General features: G+C 40.6%; 1 protein-coding gene across 8 annotated transcripts in view; it reads right to left on the bottom strand.

Annotated features, from left to right (window-relative positions):
* SPATS2L (spermatogenesis associated serine rich 2 like) overlaps positions 1-19,440 on the bottom strand; it is an 85,686-nt gene that overhangs the window by 25,850 nt on the left and 40,396 nt on the right. For 6 of the 8 annotated variants that reach the window (XM_037398887.1, XM_037398890.1, XM_037398888.1 and 3 more), the window contains 4 exons: positions 19,301-19,362; positions 7,449-7,557; positions 3,823-3,872; positions 2,609-2,849 (listed from right to left, as the gene is read on the bottom strand). In XM_037398887.1, coding sequence (XP_037254784.1) covers positions 2,609-2,849; positions 3,823-3,872; positions 7,449-7,557; positions 19,301-19,339 — 439 coding nt within the window. In that variant the 5' untranslated portion in view covers positions 19,340-19,362. The remainder of the gene's footprint in view (positions 1-2,608; positions 2,850-3,822; positions 3,873-7,448; positions 7,558-19,300; positions 19,363-19,440) is intronic. The other 2 variants (XM_037398893.1, XM_037398894.1) reach the window with 2 other exon arrangements.

Genomic DNA, 19,440 nt, shown 5'->3' with positions numbered 1-19,440 from the left:
GTTGCCAAGGTCTCTGAGGAGGAGAGTTGGAGAGTTTGTTCTGGTTATCATTTTCAAGTAGTCTGGTTTATTGGTGGCCTTTCCCCTTCAAGATATCGAGAGGGAGAGCCCCTGAACTCATGCGTAGTTAAGTGAAACACTCCTCAAGGCCCCCCGGGATGAGGCAGTTTAGCTTTCCAGGGCCTTAAATTCTGCGCTCCATTTTCTCTAGCAGGTCCTAACTTCCTATAGGAAACCATCAGAGCAGCAAGCACAGACTTCCCACAAAAAGAAAGATGGAAATAGTGGCAAGAAATAAGCAGACCTGAACTAAAGGTAATAGCCACATATGTTCTCCCCTATCACCTTCTAGCATGGGACACGTCATGCAGAAACACCAGCTACACTGCATTGTCCCTTCTGGTCCCTGAAAGCCCGTCCAGGCAGCCAGGATTTTACTGCTCCAAAATCCCAGACTGCGAGCTGGCATAAGCAAAGCTTCAACCCCATGTTCCTCATGGGGAGGTAAGTGTAAAGGACTGTCTGCAGACACCTGACTAGGATGCTTCTAAGCGGTGAGCTGTCTGAAGGTGATGGTAAAATGACTACAGTAACATTAACTTGCTAGGAAAGGAACCAAAACAAACAAGCCAGAGAAGGACAACACAAAGGAGATTACAACACAAGAGGGAGGAAAATGGAACAGGTGCCTTTGGACCCACTTCAGCATTTCAGGCTGCTTTAGAACAGCCTGTGTGACTCGCTGAGGAACTCGAGGGACCCTGATCACCCTTCTCTTCTACTCAGCTCCATGCACTTCAGCACAAATTTAACAACATATACAGAGGTGGCTTTTGACCTTAAGAAAGTAGCTATTATACTGGCTGCAAATACAAGGATTCTAGTGCAACTGAAAAGTGAAGAAACTCCTTCCTTCTCTGTATTGAAGAAATTTCCAGGAACTTATTTTACTATGCAAGGGAAACTTTAATATGAAAGTTGCAGGTCTTCCTTTTGCTCCATTTCCTTTCCTTTTCTGCCTTGTTCTTTTATTTTCTCCCTTTCTCTCCCTGCTTTTGAAACAGGGAAAATATGTCAAAGCTCATTAAAAATTGTAAAGCTATGGTAGTATCTCCTTTGTCACTTATAAAACCAAAGAAAAATTATTTTTGCATAAACTTTTTGCCCTTGGTTATGTACAACTCTACACTGTATCATGTCAGAGAGGGGAAAAAAAAAAAAAAAAAAAAGGTCAATACCAATACCACAGAAAAAGATCACTAAGAGCATGGGTACTCTTCTTGCACTCAGGTCTGTAACCCCTAGAAAACACCCCGTGCATGGACAATTCAGTTTATGTATCATTATTCATGCACGTATTGTTTCAAAAAAAGCAACTTTAAGAAGTTTGACATGGGAGCTTGAAATATTTATACCACAAATGTTTACATCTTGCACAGTAAGTGGCAAGAATGCTTATAGTATAATGGAAAAACAGAATTTTCTGGCTTATGGCACATTCTATCCAACGTAAGTGGGAGTCTTTAGCAAGGGTGAGAAAAGTATCTCTGATTCTTTGTGAGGCACCGAATTCTCAAGACAGTATTTCTTGATAAATAGTTTGCTATTTGGCTGCTATAGATTTCAGTTTCCATTTATTTGACCAGAGGTTGGCATCACCAAAATCATCCGGAAGCAGCACAAAACTCATTTCAGGACAGTTATCCATTTGGCACATTGCTTTAAAAGGTGGTTTGAAAGCTGTATTTTCAACCATGGAAAAAGGGATTTCAAGGGAAGTTCTTTTAATGCAGTCTTACCTACTACTTAAGACACAGGAAGAATACACTAACAGCAGCAATGATCTAGGGCTGTCAGAAGCCTGACTTGTGAAGAGCTGAAAAAAGATTACCAGTACTGACAGCAATTAAATACGAGCTTTATGAGAGCATACTTTAAGACAAAAGCTTTCACAGAGCTTCTCCCCCAGAGGAGAAGGTTTGTTTTCATGGATGTTGCTACAACCATAACTATGTATGTACTACAACCCAGTGGGGAAGAGCTTTTTTGCATTATTGCCCCCCGGCCCCGAGTTTCAGAATCAGTATGTAGAACCCAGCAGAAACATGCGTATACTAAACAGCTACCAGACTGCCTTCCCTGTCAGGGAAAGCCAGTGGAGATCTACTGTGACTAGCCTAGTCTGGACTAGGCAATAAAGAAATTCCTGTAATATGCCACAAGCTCACAACTGCTCAGATGGCTGTGCTCCAGATGAGGGACTTCATCCCTTTGTCACCATTTTACACTCAAGCCATTCTCTAACCCTGCATTCTTCTCTACTTCCATCTGTAATGCTGTTTTATCAGCTGCGCCCCTAATTGTAGTTTGATCCTCTAGGGGAAAAAAAAAAAAATTTGCAAGGAAACCTACTGCAAGGCAAATTGTGCCCAGATACAGATCTACTTGCATGACTTTAATAGCTATGTGCACCATTTTGCACAAACACCTCTCTCCAGCTTCTCTTTATTATATTTTTATTGCCATGAAGTAGAATATCACAATCTTTATGTAACTGGGGGCTTGACTATCGCCAGTTAAAAAGGTGTCTTGTGTGAGATTAACTGACCTGTGATTTCTGGACAGACCAGCGTGGACTCTACAAATCCTGAGCCTTTGCTCTCAAGAGGAATGGCTTTCAGTTTCAGATTGGCAGAACCACTGCAAGAGTTGTCCTTTGAGCATCCATTCAGATGGCAGTCATATATTCCCTGGGGCTCTTGAGACGCCTTCTCTGGTCCACCATTCTTGTTTTTAGGATCTTTATTGCCCTGGTGCTGTTTAGATTTGCTTCTTTTTCTCCTATTGTTCTAAATGGAGAAATATTGCAAGAACAGAGACATCACTCAGTGCAACTCAGAAACTCAAAATATAATCAGTAAATCCTCCATGCTCTTAAAATGCCATACAAGTGGCATCAGCATAATGCCATTTACAGGCCATGCTGTGCTATACTGCACATTGCACCTGTTCAGCTGAATATATATAACTAGTTTCCAGCAAACCCCAAAGCCCCAAACTGGTTTTCCCCTTCCTTCCACACAAAACACTTGTGTTGGAAAATGGTAACAGAGCCTCTGCTAAGATACTGCTCAAAATGTTTCCAGTCACTTAGGATAATCAGTTCCTAACCACCCAGGGGACATCCACACAGCAACACGGACAAACCCGTAAGGCATCACACTAATCAGGCAGAAAGTGATCACAGAGGACACTGGCTGGTCACTGCCACTGTAGCTCTCCCAGCCATAAAGAGGAGCCTCCACGACAAGCGACTCACAGGGCAGCCTCCTGGTATAGCTCTGGCTTGGAGATACATAAGCATGGAGATCATATCCCAAACACATACTTGAAGTATCAGACTTGATAGTGTCACTAATGCATGACTCCTAGGCGGGCTTTTTTACACCTGGCAGCAAAAACTCTCAGCACTGTAAAGTGGCTATCAGTATCCAGGATGCAAACGGTTATTAAAAGTGTTTCTGCACATGAGCTGTTTCGGGATTTGTTCTGTACTTGTCCAGGGTCTGGCTCTCACACACGTGTATGCACATGTGCCGTCCCAGAAATTCTCTCACAACACTGGGCTAGAGAGATAGCAACAGATGAACAGGATTAAAAATAATACACATTTGCTTTCACGTATTCTGACTACAGGTGTGAATGAAACCACCTGTGTTAACAAAGGCAGACAAAGGACTGGCCAAAAGAGAAGTTCTACATTCAGCTACAGACGGCTAATAAATGGTCTGAATGCTTTGGTCCTCAAGACCATGTTCTTACCTTCTTTTTCCCTGTCATATTCCATTCCTTTAGAACCTGAGCTGCGCTGCCTAAAGAAAGGAAAGATAAAAACATTTCAGCAAAAGTTCAGCTATGAGAAAGAACAAGTGTGTTCAAGAACAGTTTCTAGTTTCCTAGCTGAGCAGCATTTCTGTCTCTTGTGAATTCTCTGGTGTGGAAGAACAAGATGGGTACTGTTGTCTTTCTCCTTTTTAGTTACCTGTTTTATTTGATTACACTGCTTGGCACTACTGCTTTTTATGGCCTTCATCCCACAGTGATGAAGTGGGTGCCTAACTTGTAGTACTAGTGTAAGTCCCAGAAAAAAACTCAGCACTCAAATCTCTTGTCCGAAAAGGGAAGCATCTCAGCACCCCAGTATAAACACTGGGTAAACTAGATAATCCCCCCTGACTCTAGGGCTTCTGAATGTTTTTTAATCTTTTGTTGGCATTTTTATCATATACTTCCTATGCATTGTCTGTCATACTCAGAAGATGTAAGAACATACAAATGAAGACTTAATTAGCACCCAAAAGAGTAATTTTGTGGACTCCTGAAGAAATTCTCTATCACACATACAGAGTAAACCAAGGCCTGGCAGGAAAAAAAAAAAAAAAAAAAAAAGGTTCAAATTTATACTGAAAAATTACTACAGTTTTGTATACTTGAAATTCTGTCTGCCAGCCCTAACGAGTTGGTTAGATAAATTTATGGAACACAGCAAGCAGAGCATTGGTCAGACCAGTGCCAGCTGCCATGTGAGAAGAAAACTAACTCTCCTGCATCTAGTTAACATCATTATTTTGTTCTCCTGGACCCTAAAGCTGAAAATAGACGCTCGTGGTAAGCATGCAGTCTACATCATCATCCAAACTACTATGGCAGTACCCACCACAATAACCCTTTTAATTGCGACCACGTGAAAGGTCTTCCTGCTTGAATTAAAGAATCACATTACCATCACTGCATAATTCTAGTAAACGTTCACTTCTTATCCTTTCCAAATGGGTTTCATACTCAGCCATTCTTCCCACATATTTCAGTGAACTCTTGACAATATTAGTATTAAGAAGAAATGCTGTTTTCAGACCACCGTGAGTTGTTAAATTGCATTCAGCCAAAGATGTGTGAGGTTTTCAAATGTACCAGAATTATTTTTCTATCACAATAATCCAGACCCAAGATTATCTGGTGTCACACACATTAGAAGAGATTACATGACTTGCTAGCAGTCCTCAACCTAATTTGTTAAATTGTGAAAACACGTGTACGGAATCCCAAGCTGTATTATCTCCTAGATGGCATGACAATGCAGACAGAAGGCTAAGAAAACTTACGTGTATAACTGTACATGTATCTACATTTAGTTACACATATACACATTTAGGTACATATAAATACAATAGCCTCTCCTAAAGGTATGCCATCTTTTGACAGACACCATGTTTCGGTATGAAGAAATAAACCCAGACATCTTACTGCCCATTTTACTCCATGCTGCTGAAAATAAACGCTTTCATTTGACAGCTTCGTTAACGGCTTTCACAGTATCGTCCAACACTTTTTGTGTTGGCTGGTGTTGTCTTAGCTTCGCTTCCCTCAGCTTCCCTGTGAATACTATGCGTGGTTAAGGGTTGTTTTAGGGATTCACCCAACCAACCCCCACTTCCTCCTGCTGGAAATGTACTAACTGTGCAAGTCCCAAAGCCCTCTTTCAAATCCACCAGTATATTTTCTTGAACACATCTACAAAGCAGCTAAACAGACCTTCTGATTATGCTTAATTATGTAAACACTAACACAGCAAATAGAACATCTGAACCACTATTTTATTTAACTCAAATTTCACACATAGAAGTAAATTCACAATAGAGACATCGCCTATATGCCACTCCAGATATGAAGGAAGATAGGAGATGATTTCAGGAAACTAAATTTAGATGTTTCCTGCTTCAGTGTGCAGCACCTCTGAGAAAAGCACTGAGTGGAGGTGCTCAGCCTTTTCACTCAGTATGGCCCTCCCTGTGTTCTTCGTTGCATGCAGCAATGCATTCTCTGTGATTGTGGTATTGCCATCTTAGCAATTTTTGCCATTCACATGACAAGATACTCAAAGTGCTAGATTCATTCTATCCACAGTGGCAGCTGAACAGACTTGTCGTCTTAAGCTGTTTCCAGACAGCAACAAACGTTTGCTTTTTCAAATGCTCACTTGCAGAGACCTTCTGAGCTAAAGGCACAATGATCATAAATGGATGACATTCAAACAAAGATCATCTGAACTCAGGTCACAACAGCCTACTTTTCTTCAAGACTTTGTTGCACTCCTGCAAGGCTTGCTTTTGCCCTGTTTCTTCCTCACAGCAGATGATGGCCAGCACATGGCTATGGAGCACTTTCTCTTTTGAGGAGCCACTGGAAACAACTCATAGACCACAAACAAGCAATGGTAACTCAAGACAAAATAGACTGAATGAAAATAACTGACTGAATAATCACAGAGCAACCCTCCACTACTTTCCCCAGAACATATAACACAGAAAAACAGAATTTTTGTTAAATATATCATATTTTCCTTTCTCTGTGTGTGTGTGTGCAAACTTCGATTTCCACACGCCTATCAGAACTTGACTGTGCAGAGGCCTGAATCAAGAGGCACCTTACAGATCTGATGGAAGAATTCTGATGCACTTATAAACAGTCCAGTTTGCTTGCATCTGCTTTTTGCATATTGGTAATTCCTAGTACATCATGATATTTTTTGGCTGATACATTTTACTAAATTAATCCAAACAAAACCCGAAACTATTCTGAAGTAGAATAGATATGAAAAAAGCAACCTGGTGAGATGGCCAATCAACGCTACAAGGCATTTTTAAGATATCCAGGGCTTTTGAGACCACTGAACTTCTGGTATCTTTTAAGCAGCCCTGAGCTACAAAGGTTTTGAGAGGAGTTGATCAAGGTATGCTCTTGTTCTTGCAAAGGGTTTCTCACAGACTTTGGTGAAAGCTCAAAATACTTGCCATTATGTATTTATCAGAAAAGTGTTATTTAAATAAAAGTGACCTTTCATTAGAGGTAGTCTCATGATGCAAGATAAAAACTCAGGTCCAGATTTAGAATGGTTTGAACTTTCAATGGAGTCTTGGTTCAGCCATTCTAAATATCAAGGCTATTTGCAGAATTCAGATGGAGGTTTTAATGTCAATGTATGCATCAAGTTTGGGGTTTTAGGGGCCTGGTTATCTGCTGCTTTAGAATTATCTCAAATTCTTACTAGTATCTTCAATATTGAATCGTGTTCTGAATTATTTACTTTAAAGAGCATTAACTCTCATGCAGAATAAAGAAGGTCTGCAACAAGAATGACACCAAAAATTGGCAAAGTTGGGTAGAACAGATAAACAGCCACGTCAAACTCACACTGTGAAGAAGTAAAGATGCAGACAGAAGGATCAATTATAAAAAAACACCACAAAAACCAATGTACTTTCTAAGTGTCACAATCATCTCAAATTCAGCAGAACAACAGAATATATTTTGAGCCACTAGAGACAATGAATAATTTAGCATGCAATTGAATCCCTCGTGCCTTAGTGGAAAAGGTACACTGTACTCACCATCCATGAAAGCTTGAACAGCCTTGTCTACGTTGTTATCAAACTGCTGCAACACCAGAACTATCTCATTATTGCTTTTGTTTGGAACAATTGATCGGATTGCATTGATCTGGAAGGAAAAAAACAAACAACCCAGACAATAATGTATGGGTTTACCATACTCCTTTACACAACAAGGTACCCCTGTGCCAATGCATGTTTGCTATATAAATGCACGTTATACCTGACATGCTCACAAGTATATAACAATGTATCTGTATGAAGAAATACCCATCCACTCCTCACCCAGCCCATAGAAATAACAAAAAGAATTGCTTCAAGAGACTAAATCATGGAACTGGTAGTCAGCAAGCCTGGAACCAAATCCTACCCTCAGTCACAGAAGGAGAACTCGCTTAACTAAACTGACAGAAATTGGCCTTATGCTTCTTCCCCAAATGTTCTATTTGCTGCCAAGCAACTCAATAAGACACATCACCTATACAAACTTTGGGAGTACACTACTTCAACAAGGCTGTTGCATGACCTTGTTATATCAAAGTTATGAGTGGTGGGGGTTTTTTTGACATCTGGAAAACAGTCATACGCATGAAAGCAGTCGCAGGCTAAAAGAAAACAGTATCCTTTTTAAAAGCTTTAGTGGCTGCTCAGCATAATTTCAGCTTGCTCTTCCATATATATGTGACCAGGAAGCTCATGTAACAAAATCCTGAACAAAGGACTTGTGAAGCCAAATGCTTCCTTCAGGAAACTCTCCTGATGGATGAGGTGTTACACCCACAGATGCTCCTGGCATGCCATGCTTCAATGCAAAAATAGCATTTGCTACTGCCACATTGTCTTCAGCACCCATTCATACCAAACAGTAATTCAATCCACTATGTTTTCAGTAAAATATTCCTACTGGAATCATGTTGATGATTTACTTTCTCATGCCCACGTAATATAGCTGAAAGTAAATAGTTACATGAAACTTAATTACTGTATTGTTTTAATGCTGACAAGGTAGTAGGTAGTATCAAAATAAAAATATTTAAACATAATTAGCAAACCTAACAAAAACCTATCATAGTAGTCTGAAAAAACCAAAAGAATCTGTTCCCAGACTAGTTGTTCCAAATCAGCTTTTTGAGCTTCTGCGTCAAGCTATCCAGCATGAATCTGCTATTAAAAACTTGTTATGGCACTGCAAATGTTTATCCGGCATCCTTCTTTGCCCTCTTTCTGTAGGAATACATCCTTGCTTAGAGTGTACTTTATTTATTGCATCACAATGCCATCATGCTAATTTCTGACTGTGAAGCACTACTGGTCTTTTTATTGTACCGTGGAATAAAATTGTGAAAAAATAATAGGTGAGGATAGATCTATTTAAGGGAACCAGGCTGGCTTACATGGTGAGAGCATTTACTTGTCTTAGCTGTTCATTTAGATGCTGAAAACCAATCTTTCTAGGTTCCCTCTATGGAGTCCTCGTCAGTGGAGAAAACGGAAGTTGAATGAGAACACTTAAGTGCTCAGATTTATGATCAAACATCTTATTTTGCTGTAGTACGTTCACCCGACCCCTTGACCACTGCATTTCCCTGTCCCAGACACTAACATAAGCCATGGCTCGCTTCAGGGTCTGTCAGTGCACAGCGACTGCGGGCTCCAACTCACCATGCCTGCCAGCCTCAGCTTCTGCACCACGGAAGGCTGACACTTGCTTCAGCTAAACGCGCATGGGATCGGACCTCCAGGAGGATGCTTTCCAGATGAGCTCATCTCTTCCACTGTGTAAGGAAGGCCACTTTCTGACTTCAGCACGCCACTTGAGGACACCCCCTTAGTACGATTTACTCTGCTCCTCTACATCACCCTATCACACATCTCTGCAGCATCACGTTTCCCCCAACACATCTCCAGTAGCAAGTCTACCCTTGGACAGCTTAGGCCACAACCGTTGTTTAGAGAGCACCGAGTCGAACTCCTCGTCTGCTTCCCACGGACCCTTTCCAAAGGCCTGCATAATCACGCATCTAACATGGCCGCCCTACGCCCGGGCAAGGCTCGCCCACCAGCACAGGTGCCCCTCTGTCAGAGGCCCGGGCAGGCCAGAGGCTGTCCAGAAAACCTCCGCCTGCCCAGCCGCTCGGCGCCCCCCCAGCCGGCGTGCACGTGTGGGAGGGGGCGGCCGGACAGCCCTCGGGCTCTGCAGGCGCTCCAGGAGAACCGGCCCACCGGCAGGGCGCAGAGAAAGCCCTGGGGAAAGGGGCTTTTTCATCTTCTGACTGCGGGCACTGGCATGCTATTTACTGATAAAGCTGCAGCAAGTGTGAACTGAACGGGGTCTGCAGTGATACCAGTTGGCAAAGAAACGAGGGCAGAGGAGGCCACAAGCTGCAGTCCGTTCCACATTCAGGCCGGAGCTGCGAAACATTTCCACCGTGTGGATTACAACTTCAAATTCTCACCAAAATCTCCCCTCTTCTTTCACAGTCACACGGATCATCTCTCTGCCTACTCAAGATTGTGTAATGTCCTTGTGGCAAGTGCTCACAGGAAAAACAGTAACAGGCAACACCTAGTGTATTCTAACCATCTTTAAATACAAGCACGGGAATTTCACATAGCTTCTAGGTCCTTCTTTGCTATGAAAGGTCTGGAAGCCTCAAGAAGCATCTGGAAACAACAAAGTGAGGCCAAGACCACAGGATGGATTCAGGCAACTTGCCACACACTGCAATTTGGAAACTTCTTAAAGACATTAAGAACGACATCTGTGCGGTGGAGAACACTGACACACAAGAACTCGACCAGACAGACAATATTTTAGACTACAGGATCTACTGAAGATTTTGTCTGCACTGTGTGGTCTTTGTTAAGAAATTTTTGATTAATAGAAAAACCAGAGTTAAAAGCCAAACTGTGCTTCATACAACCAGTACTATGATTAAATACAAAAAGGTTATGGAAACATTCTAGTTGTGGCGATAACCCAAAAAAAGCAAGATGATGATCTTAAGAAGAATGCTCGCCAATACAGAGAAAAGAAATTAAGCATATGACCAACACTATGGACACAGTCCCATTTTAGTTGGACTACATAAAAAAAGTACAATTTAGAGAACATCAACGTACTGCAGAGCTCAACAGTCCTGCCGCCAAACCCCAACAATATCCTTTGTTGCATGTTATACAAAACATACATTTTTTTTTTTATTTTTCCATTTAGAAAATAGAAAAATTAAGAAGTCTCATAAAAAAAAAAGTCCTTCAGGAAAAGAACATCAGATTGCTAAGTAAAACATCCAGGACTTAGGAAATTCCAAATCAGAAGTTGCTTACACCTTCTTAATCTGCCTCACTTGTATATGTATGTTATGACACCCAGGATACCCACAAGCTATTAGTGTTTCTCCTTTCCAGATTTCTGCAGTGACTTAGGTGGGATAAGACAGATGAAAACTAAAATTTGCAACCACTAGGATAAGTCACTACTAAGAAAAAAATTAATAATATAGGTACTGCTCTGTTCAGAAACAACAAAAGCAGATATAAACCCAGAATTCCATCAGAGCAGAAATCCCAGAAGGTTCTGTACTGAGGTAAAATATTTAGTCTTAAAAATGGAATATTCCATTTAGGAATACAATGGAATAACGTTACCATATTTCTTCTGGAATTTCAAAGACAGACTGATCTGTGTGCCAAACATTGTGTCTCCAACATATGTGCCGTTTGACTTTTTCATCCAGAATACACTGGAAATCTTGTACACAGGCAATGAGAAAAATCAGTCATTTCTGGACATCCAGAAATTATTGACAAAAGGCTACAGGTCTTAAATTGTGACCTGGCAATATATCTGGGAGGAGGACAAAGCGTTGTTGAGGGAGACTATGCCATGTGACAGCCTCAGCATAGAAATGCAGATTTCATAGTCCCCAATATCCCATCTCTTAGCCCTTTCACCCTGGTTTCAAAAATACGTGTATATTTCCATGTTCGAAGCTCAGGTCTGTCCCCACGTGCAAAATGCGTCCTATATATTTCTGGAAGGGGGCATAGCAATACAAAAAAAAAAAAAAAAAAGCCAAATGGAGGGGTAGATAACCTTCCTGACAGTCGAAGTCTAGCAAAAATGCACTTCTACAGATGAAGGTCATAAGAGACTTATCATAGACTGTGATGAACAGAGGCACAGCAAAGCTCCAGAAACGCCTGACAAATACAAGATGACAAGTGGGAGATATCTTAAAGGGGTGGATGAAAGCTGGATCTAGGCAGCCCAGGTATACTGGCACCTCTCTGGTTCACCTGCTAGTTCAGGTGATAAACCAGCCCTTTTGCTAGTACAACTATACATCTCAACTGCTTACAAGTCTCCAGTTGCTTGAGAGAAGTCAATCACTTCCCAGTCCAAAAAAATATACAGAGCACATTTTGATTAAAGGTGTGATAGGGTGATTCCAGGGCAAGAGGCAATTCCCAACTTCATCCCTAAACTTAGAAGTCCTCAAACTTACAAGAACATCCATCTTCTCAATATGTAAACATCAGATTACAAAACTAGAATAATCCAATATAGTAGGACTTCACATTAACAAATTCCTTCTAAAAAACATTTAAGACGCTAAAGGATGAAAAAAAAAAAAAAGTCCAAGAGCCAAAGAATCTCCTAACATGCAGTGCTACTGCATTAATACCCAACAGTGTGCAAGAACAAACTCATGGCAGTCTACTGTATTAGATTTATTCCCATGTATGTGGGAGAAACCAGCTCTTTTCCTACTCACTGAAACCTGATCATGGGAATAACATTACCAGACAGACTGCAGGGAAGTCAACTATTTTAACGATTTTGTGATTCACCCTGTCTTCATCTTGTGTAGATTCCCAGTGAACTTCTGTCATCATCTGGATGCTAGACAAGCATTCTGGGACACTAAGAGAATTCAGTAACATACCTTCTAAACCATAGATAACTGGTGTTAATGTCAGCATTGGCTGAGAAGCTGTCACTGACAGCAGTGAAATTCCTGGTAGCCTCACCGGAAAGCACATTCCTTTGTTTACTACCAAGATGACTTGCTTAGACTTTCAGCTTACAAAAGCTACTTTAAAGCGGTCACGGATCTAAAATATAAAGCTGTGATCTTGAAAAAAAGCTGCGTATGCTCAAAAACATGGAAGGCAGAATCCACGTCCACCTCCATTTAAACCCACAATCCAGAGACCTGCCTTGCAAGCATGCATTTAATTCCTGTGGACCTAGCTACTCTTTTGGATAAGGCTACAGTTAGTTCAAAGTTTAAGACTTTTAATCACTTTTCTGAGCTGAAGTCTTAAGTACATACTCAACCTGAAACGCTTGCTCAAACCCTGTTAAAGTTGCTGCAATGTGAGCCAGGTTGTGTCTCGGGACGAGAATTCCACAGTTATGAGGTTGTTTTTATCAGTCTCTTACACAAATTGCTGAGGACTGACCAGAAGTGATATCAAAATTGAAAAAGGTTCTAAGCCCCCTCAGATAAGCTGTTTCTACCTCAAAATAAAATCCCCAAGGTCTGATCAGATCTACTATTTTTTTGAGGATTACTGTTAAACTACGGGCAAGCTCACTTGGGGCAAATTTACAGGAGAGGACACCGAGAGTCTAACCTCTCATGGTACCTTACTTAAGTCCTCACGGAACACCCATTTCATTAGACTTTCCTGATAAATCAAACTCAAAAAGAAATAGAACCTGCCTGGAAGTTGCGACAGAAGACTACCTACTCCACACCCAGAACCAAGCCAACGCTGCTCCGTGTTCCTTTGAGTCTTTTAGGTTCTCTGTCAAGCTTCAAATGGTTCCCAGGCAACTGTTAACAACATGGAATCAATTGCTGCCTGTTTGCTGCTCTACTCCATCTGCTACCCCTTGGCATCATCTCAAAGAGGATGTTTCTGGTGAGTAAGTAACATATCTGGGGCTCAGAAAATTTGTTTATGTATTTTGACACAGTGACAAATTAAACTTCTTTGCTGAAAGCTCACAGCTGTTCTGAAACCCCTGAACTCAGCTGCTCTAGTCTCCTATAAGTAAGTAAATTACTATTACGGTCACTTACTCAGAAATAGTCTTCCTTATGCTTGGATAGGAACACTAACGCAGAACCACCTTCACTTTGTACTAAAGACTAGGGTCAACAGATTTGCTTTAAGTTAGGAATTAAATTAATTCAGAAGAATGGTTATCAATGAATACATGGACATTTTCCTACTTCATTTGTACTCAGTAGCATATCTTTATGTACACATATAGACCATACATACCCCTGCAGCTGAGGCCAGGTGGCAGTGCAGGCCACATTCAGCTAGAGTACACCTCCAGCTGGGGCTGACCCAGATCCTGCAGGAGAAGCAAGGGAAGGAGGGCTGTCTGCAGAACTCTGCTGGTTTCTGTATCTAGGAATTTAGCATTAGCAGACATCCTGGCTACATTAACCAGGAAAAAGCATTTTAAAAACACTTCACGACAGAATTTTTTTAAGGGTTTGAAAACTCCTACGCAAACATATTTCATAAATACAGTTTGGCTTTGCTGCATTAAGAGCCAATTTCTTAAGTTGCAGACATTTTTCCAGAAGCTTTACTAACGGAGTTCATCACAACACACTGAACAAGTGCTGTTAACACCCTGTTTGAGCGTAACACCACCTTTTATCATGTCTTCACCTCTCTTTCCACTACATGACCTGTCTGTCACACCGATACCTTCAGATCATTTATCCCCAATAAACACAAAACAAATTCTACCTGCTGCAGTAAACTACTTTAGGCAATCATCATGGACTTACTACATCACCCCTGTCCCCCAAATCTGCAAACTAATTACATGGAAAAATCAGATATTTCAGAAATCCTGGAAGAACATATTAAAAGGTTTGGCTCAGTAAGAACTGTTCTGCTTGAGTAATGACAGTACTATTTACAGATCTGAACCTACAATATCTTCAGTACAAGTTAAATGGTTCATCAAGTGACACAAGTGCATTCTGATCAACTCTGCTGCTCTTCGGACTAAGTCCACCTATTTCAGCACACAGGCAAGGAACAGCTACAAAGGTCAACTTTAAGGAGACCTAGTGAAATCATCAATTGGAAATTATCTGCTTTTGTAACGTAAGATTTTAAATTTATATACTACTACCATTCCTTCCACTATGAATCCTACTCTTTTTCCTTGCATTCTGACTATCACTTAGGAAAACCACTGTTATGGTGAACTCCCCAAAACACATCTGAATAAAATTTCCTTCTTGCAGTTTATGGAACAAACCTGCCCATCTGCTCCTACAGCTCTGATGTCTGAAACAACAAATCAAAAAGCAAGCCTTTCAGGACAAGTTCAACAGAACTTCACTCCTAACAGAATCCCAAGAGAAGGATTTTAATCTGAATTAAGTACTTTGCTAATTCCACCTGATACCAGATCTTACTTGTTCAAACACGTTTAGACACACATCTTAAAAAAAAAAAAAAAGAAAAAAGACAGGCAAGCAAGTCCTGAAGCCTGAACAATTCCCGGTATTTCTTTGGATCAAAATCAAAATCACATGCCAGCGCTGAATGGTTATCCTGGGGAGTGCCTGATATTCACCCTTCTCTTGTTAAACTAAGAGGGTCTAATCGTTGCAGGAGACAATATATCGCTTGTATTTCTCACTCCAATTGCTTTTTCTTTGGAGGCCTTGTCATTCAGAATCTCAGCGCTTCTTCTGGTGATGTACTAGGTTAATGCTTGAATACTTCCTTTAATTTTACAGAATTATTTTGGATTTAAGCCAAGGAATTTGGCACATTTTGTTCCTTAGTCCACTGTGTTTATGATCTGAACTATGTGTAACTCTCAAATCTCTGAAAATCCTGATACTAGAAAACAAGTTCTTGGCTATACTGTATTTCCAGGCACAGAGATGAGTATCAGCAGAGGCAAGAGGGTGAATGGCATTGTGGAGGACGACTATAGTAAGAGTCAGGGCAGAAAGCGTTATCGGGAGAGAGGTCCTGATGGTGATCTTCAGCTGTGCAGGTATGGAACGACCCTTGTGGCTGCTGAAATGGAGAACTTGTGTTATTCCAGAAAATCTGTGGGATATATGCATGAAAATATGGTAATCAGAACAGCCCTGGCTCCCCACAAGAGTATCACAGCTGCAGGAGCCTCTGCCAACTATGGAAACTTCCATTAGCCTTCCTGACATCACAGGCTAACATTTATATAAATCTCTTGGAGGGGTGGAGGGAGGCATAAAACAGAATGTTTAACCTATTGACTTTATGAACTATTTTAGCTGAAATGCCAAGAATGAATTACACAAGTATCAGTACCACAGTAGCATTCTCTCATGACTCAAATTAGGGGTAGGGTCTTACAGAGCCCGTGTGTGAGCATAATGCTCAAATTGTCTGCCTCAGCCTCACATCACCTTTAAAACAGTGGTAGAGGTCTTATTTCCGTGAACTAGAAGCCGATCATAGAGAGCACATGGGAAAAGGCCCCATTAAAAACAAACCAAGCAACCAACCAACCCACCCAACACAACATTATGCTAACACTTCACGGGCTCCGTAGCATATTTTTGGCACAGGGAAATAATGCTCAATTTAAGGAGAAACTTGTGTTCTACTTTTGCAGAAGCTTAGCAAAGTGTTTCTGTGCAGATGTACAGCTCGCTTTGGCTTTGTTCAAGTCCTAGCAGGATCAAAGTCTTAAATATATTATGATCTGCAAGCACTGAGGTAGAAGAAAGGGAGAGCTGGGAAGGAGCTGTATTCTGTTCTGTTCTTTTTAACAAGGTCTACTTATATTTGTGTTGATAGCAATGGATTTGTGGAGCTCAGCAAAAGTAATTAGATATATAAATCTTTGTTTTGTTTTCTAAGCAAGGAAGGGATTTGATTTTGACTCTCTTACCAGGGCACTGTAAATAAGTCTGATTTTTCAAACATGCAAATGAAGTCCTTACTTTTTAGCAGTCTATGTGCAAATATAATTAAAGCCAACTCAGCAGGACGTATCTGTTCCACCCTTTCCTCAGATTTCTAGTGCATGACCCAAAGGGTTCTAAAGCTACAGTTGCTTTGGAATTATTCAGTTTGCTGCTGACAGAAAGAGCCACCATACGGTAAACCAAATACAAGGTGTCAAATGGAAGTTCTTGCCACCACAATCTCCTCTTAAAACCAGACAGACTTGTCCAGGTGAAATGGCAAACTGAGCATGCTAGCTTCTCGGCTGATGTATGCAGAGTTCAATAAGCTTATGCTGTTCGGTCACTAAGTCTTTATTTAGTAGGTTATTAGTCTGTGTTTTCCAGAATAAAAGCCAGTAATTTTGCAATAAATTGTTAATTGCTGTTAACCTAATTTTTCTCTTTGGCATAGGGATTTAGTGGCACTGAGTACTGATGGAAGATACAGGAATAAAGAGAGGAACCATTTAAAATGGAGTGTATTGATCTAATTATTTTCCTGCCTTAAAATGCATATGATCATAAACGTCTGACTTTAGATACTCCCAGCAGATACCAGACTTGGAAAAGCAGATATCTACTGTGATTAAATGTCCTGTTGCCATTCTTCATTTCTGAAGCAGCGAAAGACAAACAGATGATTCATAAAGTCCTGCACTTCTAAAACTGATTAAATTAATAATAAAAAAAATCACACTACTCAGTAAATAAAACTTTAACTGGTTTACTGAGCTGCATTTTGAGAGTTACTGTAATTTACCTTCCAGCGCTCCGGCATGAGGGGTTACAATTTGATGACACTCCTTTCTATTGCAAAATCCTTCATGCTACTCAATAGTTAAACCCTGTGCTGTTATTACAGACTAAGGAAGACACTCATCACTGAAATACAGATTTGTGTTGACACACGCCAAGTCCTAAAGATCATCGAGTGATTCAGGAGTTAAAACAAATATGAGGAAAACATACTCAAAGAGCAGGTGGCCAGTGGATATAAAGCAAAAAATTCTACATGCTGTTGAAAGCGAAGACAGAGTAAGCAGCAAAAGACGGACACAACAGTCTGAACAGGAACTCGCTGCCACTTGAACTCCTAAGTATAACCATCACTTGCTATGGTGCTTCCTCAGCAGCTTCATTCATGTATTGGTGGACAGGTAATCTTTGTTCTTTCAGGAAACATCATTAGCAAACTGAAACTTGAGGAAGCCCAGTTTCAGGTTCAGTAGTTCATCAAGTCCTTTATAAACCAAAGGCGATGTCTAAGCCTTTAACAAGTAGTCATGATCAGTTCTAAAAAATATATTACCTGACTGAAAAGTTCATTATTTGTGAACTCAGAAGCAGAACAGCAAGTTAACTAAAAATCTGATGGACTTCTATTTCTTTTCTCTGTCACGCTGTGGTATGTTACATTACATCTTAATTCTCTATCATTTCTTGGGACTTTGCTGAATTGCGAAGTTGTATTTACAGTATCTTGCACATATTCCTCAGGCCAAAGGATTTTTTTTCCCTTGTTATCAGTCAATCTAATTGCAAAACTGAAATTAGGCAAATGTTTTTCCAATGAATATATTTTTCCGTCAGCTCAGGAAAAGAGTTAATCCACGGAATCATACACACATTTTTATTCTTTTCCTTTCTAGTGACTTAAGAGAGCTTAGAGAAGAGAGTATTTCACATGCCTGCTGCCCTGCAGGACGTGTCACATGCCACAGGTAGGTCTTATGATACAACGGCAGATGACTACATTTCTTGGTTTCACAATACCCTCGCTGTTCTGTATTACCCTTGATATTTAATCTTTCTCCTTGCATATCTTTCAAGAAGTGAATGGGCGTAATAAACTTTTCACCAATACCTGGACAAATCTGGGCTCACTGACAGAACTGGATTCTGGCCTGGAACATTTACACACAGTCTTAAAATCTGTATTAGAGAGACACATTGGGCTTAATAAAGCTGTAAATCAAGAAACCTACTAGCCTCTTCTGAACTTCCTAAATGCAAAGCTCCATCTTTCTTTCCAGACATGAAATAGAACAAAAGCTGATTTTATAAAAGACGACAATTCAGGTGAATTCTCAAAATCTTGGCTTCTTTTAAAATACAACCCTATAATGTTATACCCCTAGTCTTCCCACCTCCCTCTCCTTTTTTCCTATTCTTTGACAGATGTCCTGGTTTCCTACTTATGTTGGTGGGGACTATCTATGGGTTAGACTGTCTTCTCACAACCTGCCTGCTGGGAGTCACAAAACATCTCCTGGCCTACCTCGTATTTGTACACTAATTAGCTTTAGGTCCTTTACTGCTCCTGAAAGAGTGATGAGGCTCTAGCACTAGCCAGAATATGGAGAGGACATACTGAAGCACATAGAATACAGTTAAAACCAGAACTACTTACATAGGGTGGGGTGGGGTGTGTGGGCGGGGAAATCTACTCTTTTCAGGATCTGTAATTTTAGGAATTGCCTTTAAGTAGTAAAAGTATGACTTTTTGGTCAGAAAAACTATCTTCTAAAGGGTGTGTTCTTCAAAGGTTGTGTTTTGTACAGCAGCAAACATCACAAAGTGCTATTCCCCACAGCGTCAGTGCATACCAGAATCACAAAGGAGTAAGAGAAGCCTATCTGACAAAACATTGTCTCTTGGCAGAAAAGCAAAAACGTTTTCTCATAAACCAAGATTAATACACTAATCCTATCAATACCTGCCTGTGTACTTTATGCACAGAGTCAATGGATATTAAAGTTAAGTACGTAAACAGTGTTTGAAGGAGCAGGGATGAAATACGTATGCAAATATCATTTTGGTTTGCACTGTACTGTTACTCGGACCTACCTTTTCCTTGATATTTACAGGAGAATTGATTTCTGCCATCTCTCTTCAGGCAAGAATATTGTCTGTGAAAGGAGAAAAAAAACCACAAAAGAGATTCATTTGGAGGTTTTAATCCCAAGCTGGCACAGCTAGATCTATAA

The sequence above is a fragment of the Falco rusticolus genome, chromosome 8, assembly GCF_015220075.1.
Source record: "Falco rusticolus isolate bFalRus1 chromosome 8, bFalRus1.pri, whole genome shotgun sequence".
In the NCBI taxonomy this organism is placed as follows: Eukaryota; Metazoa; Chordata; class Aves; order Falconiformes; family Falconidae; genus Falco; species Falco rusticolus.
This window is presented reverse-complemented; position numbering and strand designations above follow the sequence as displayed.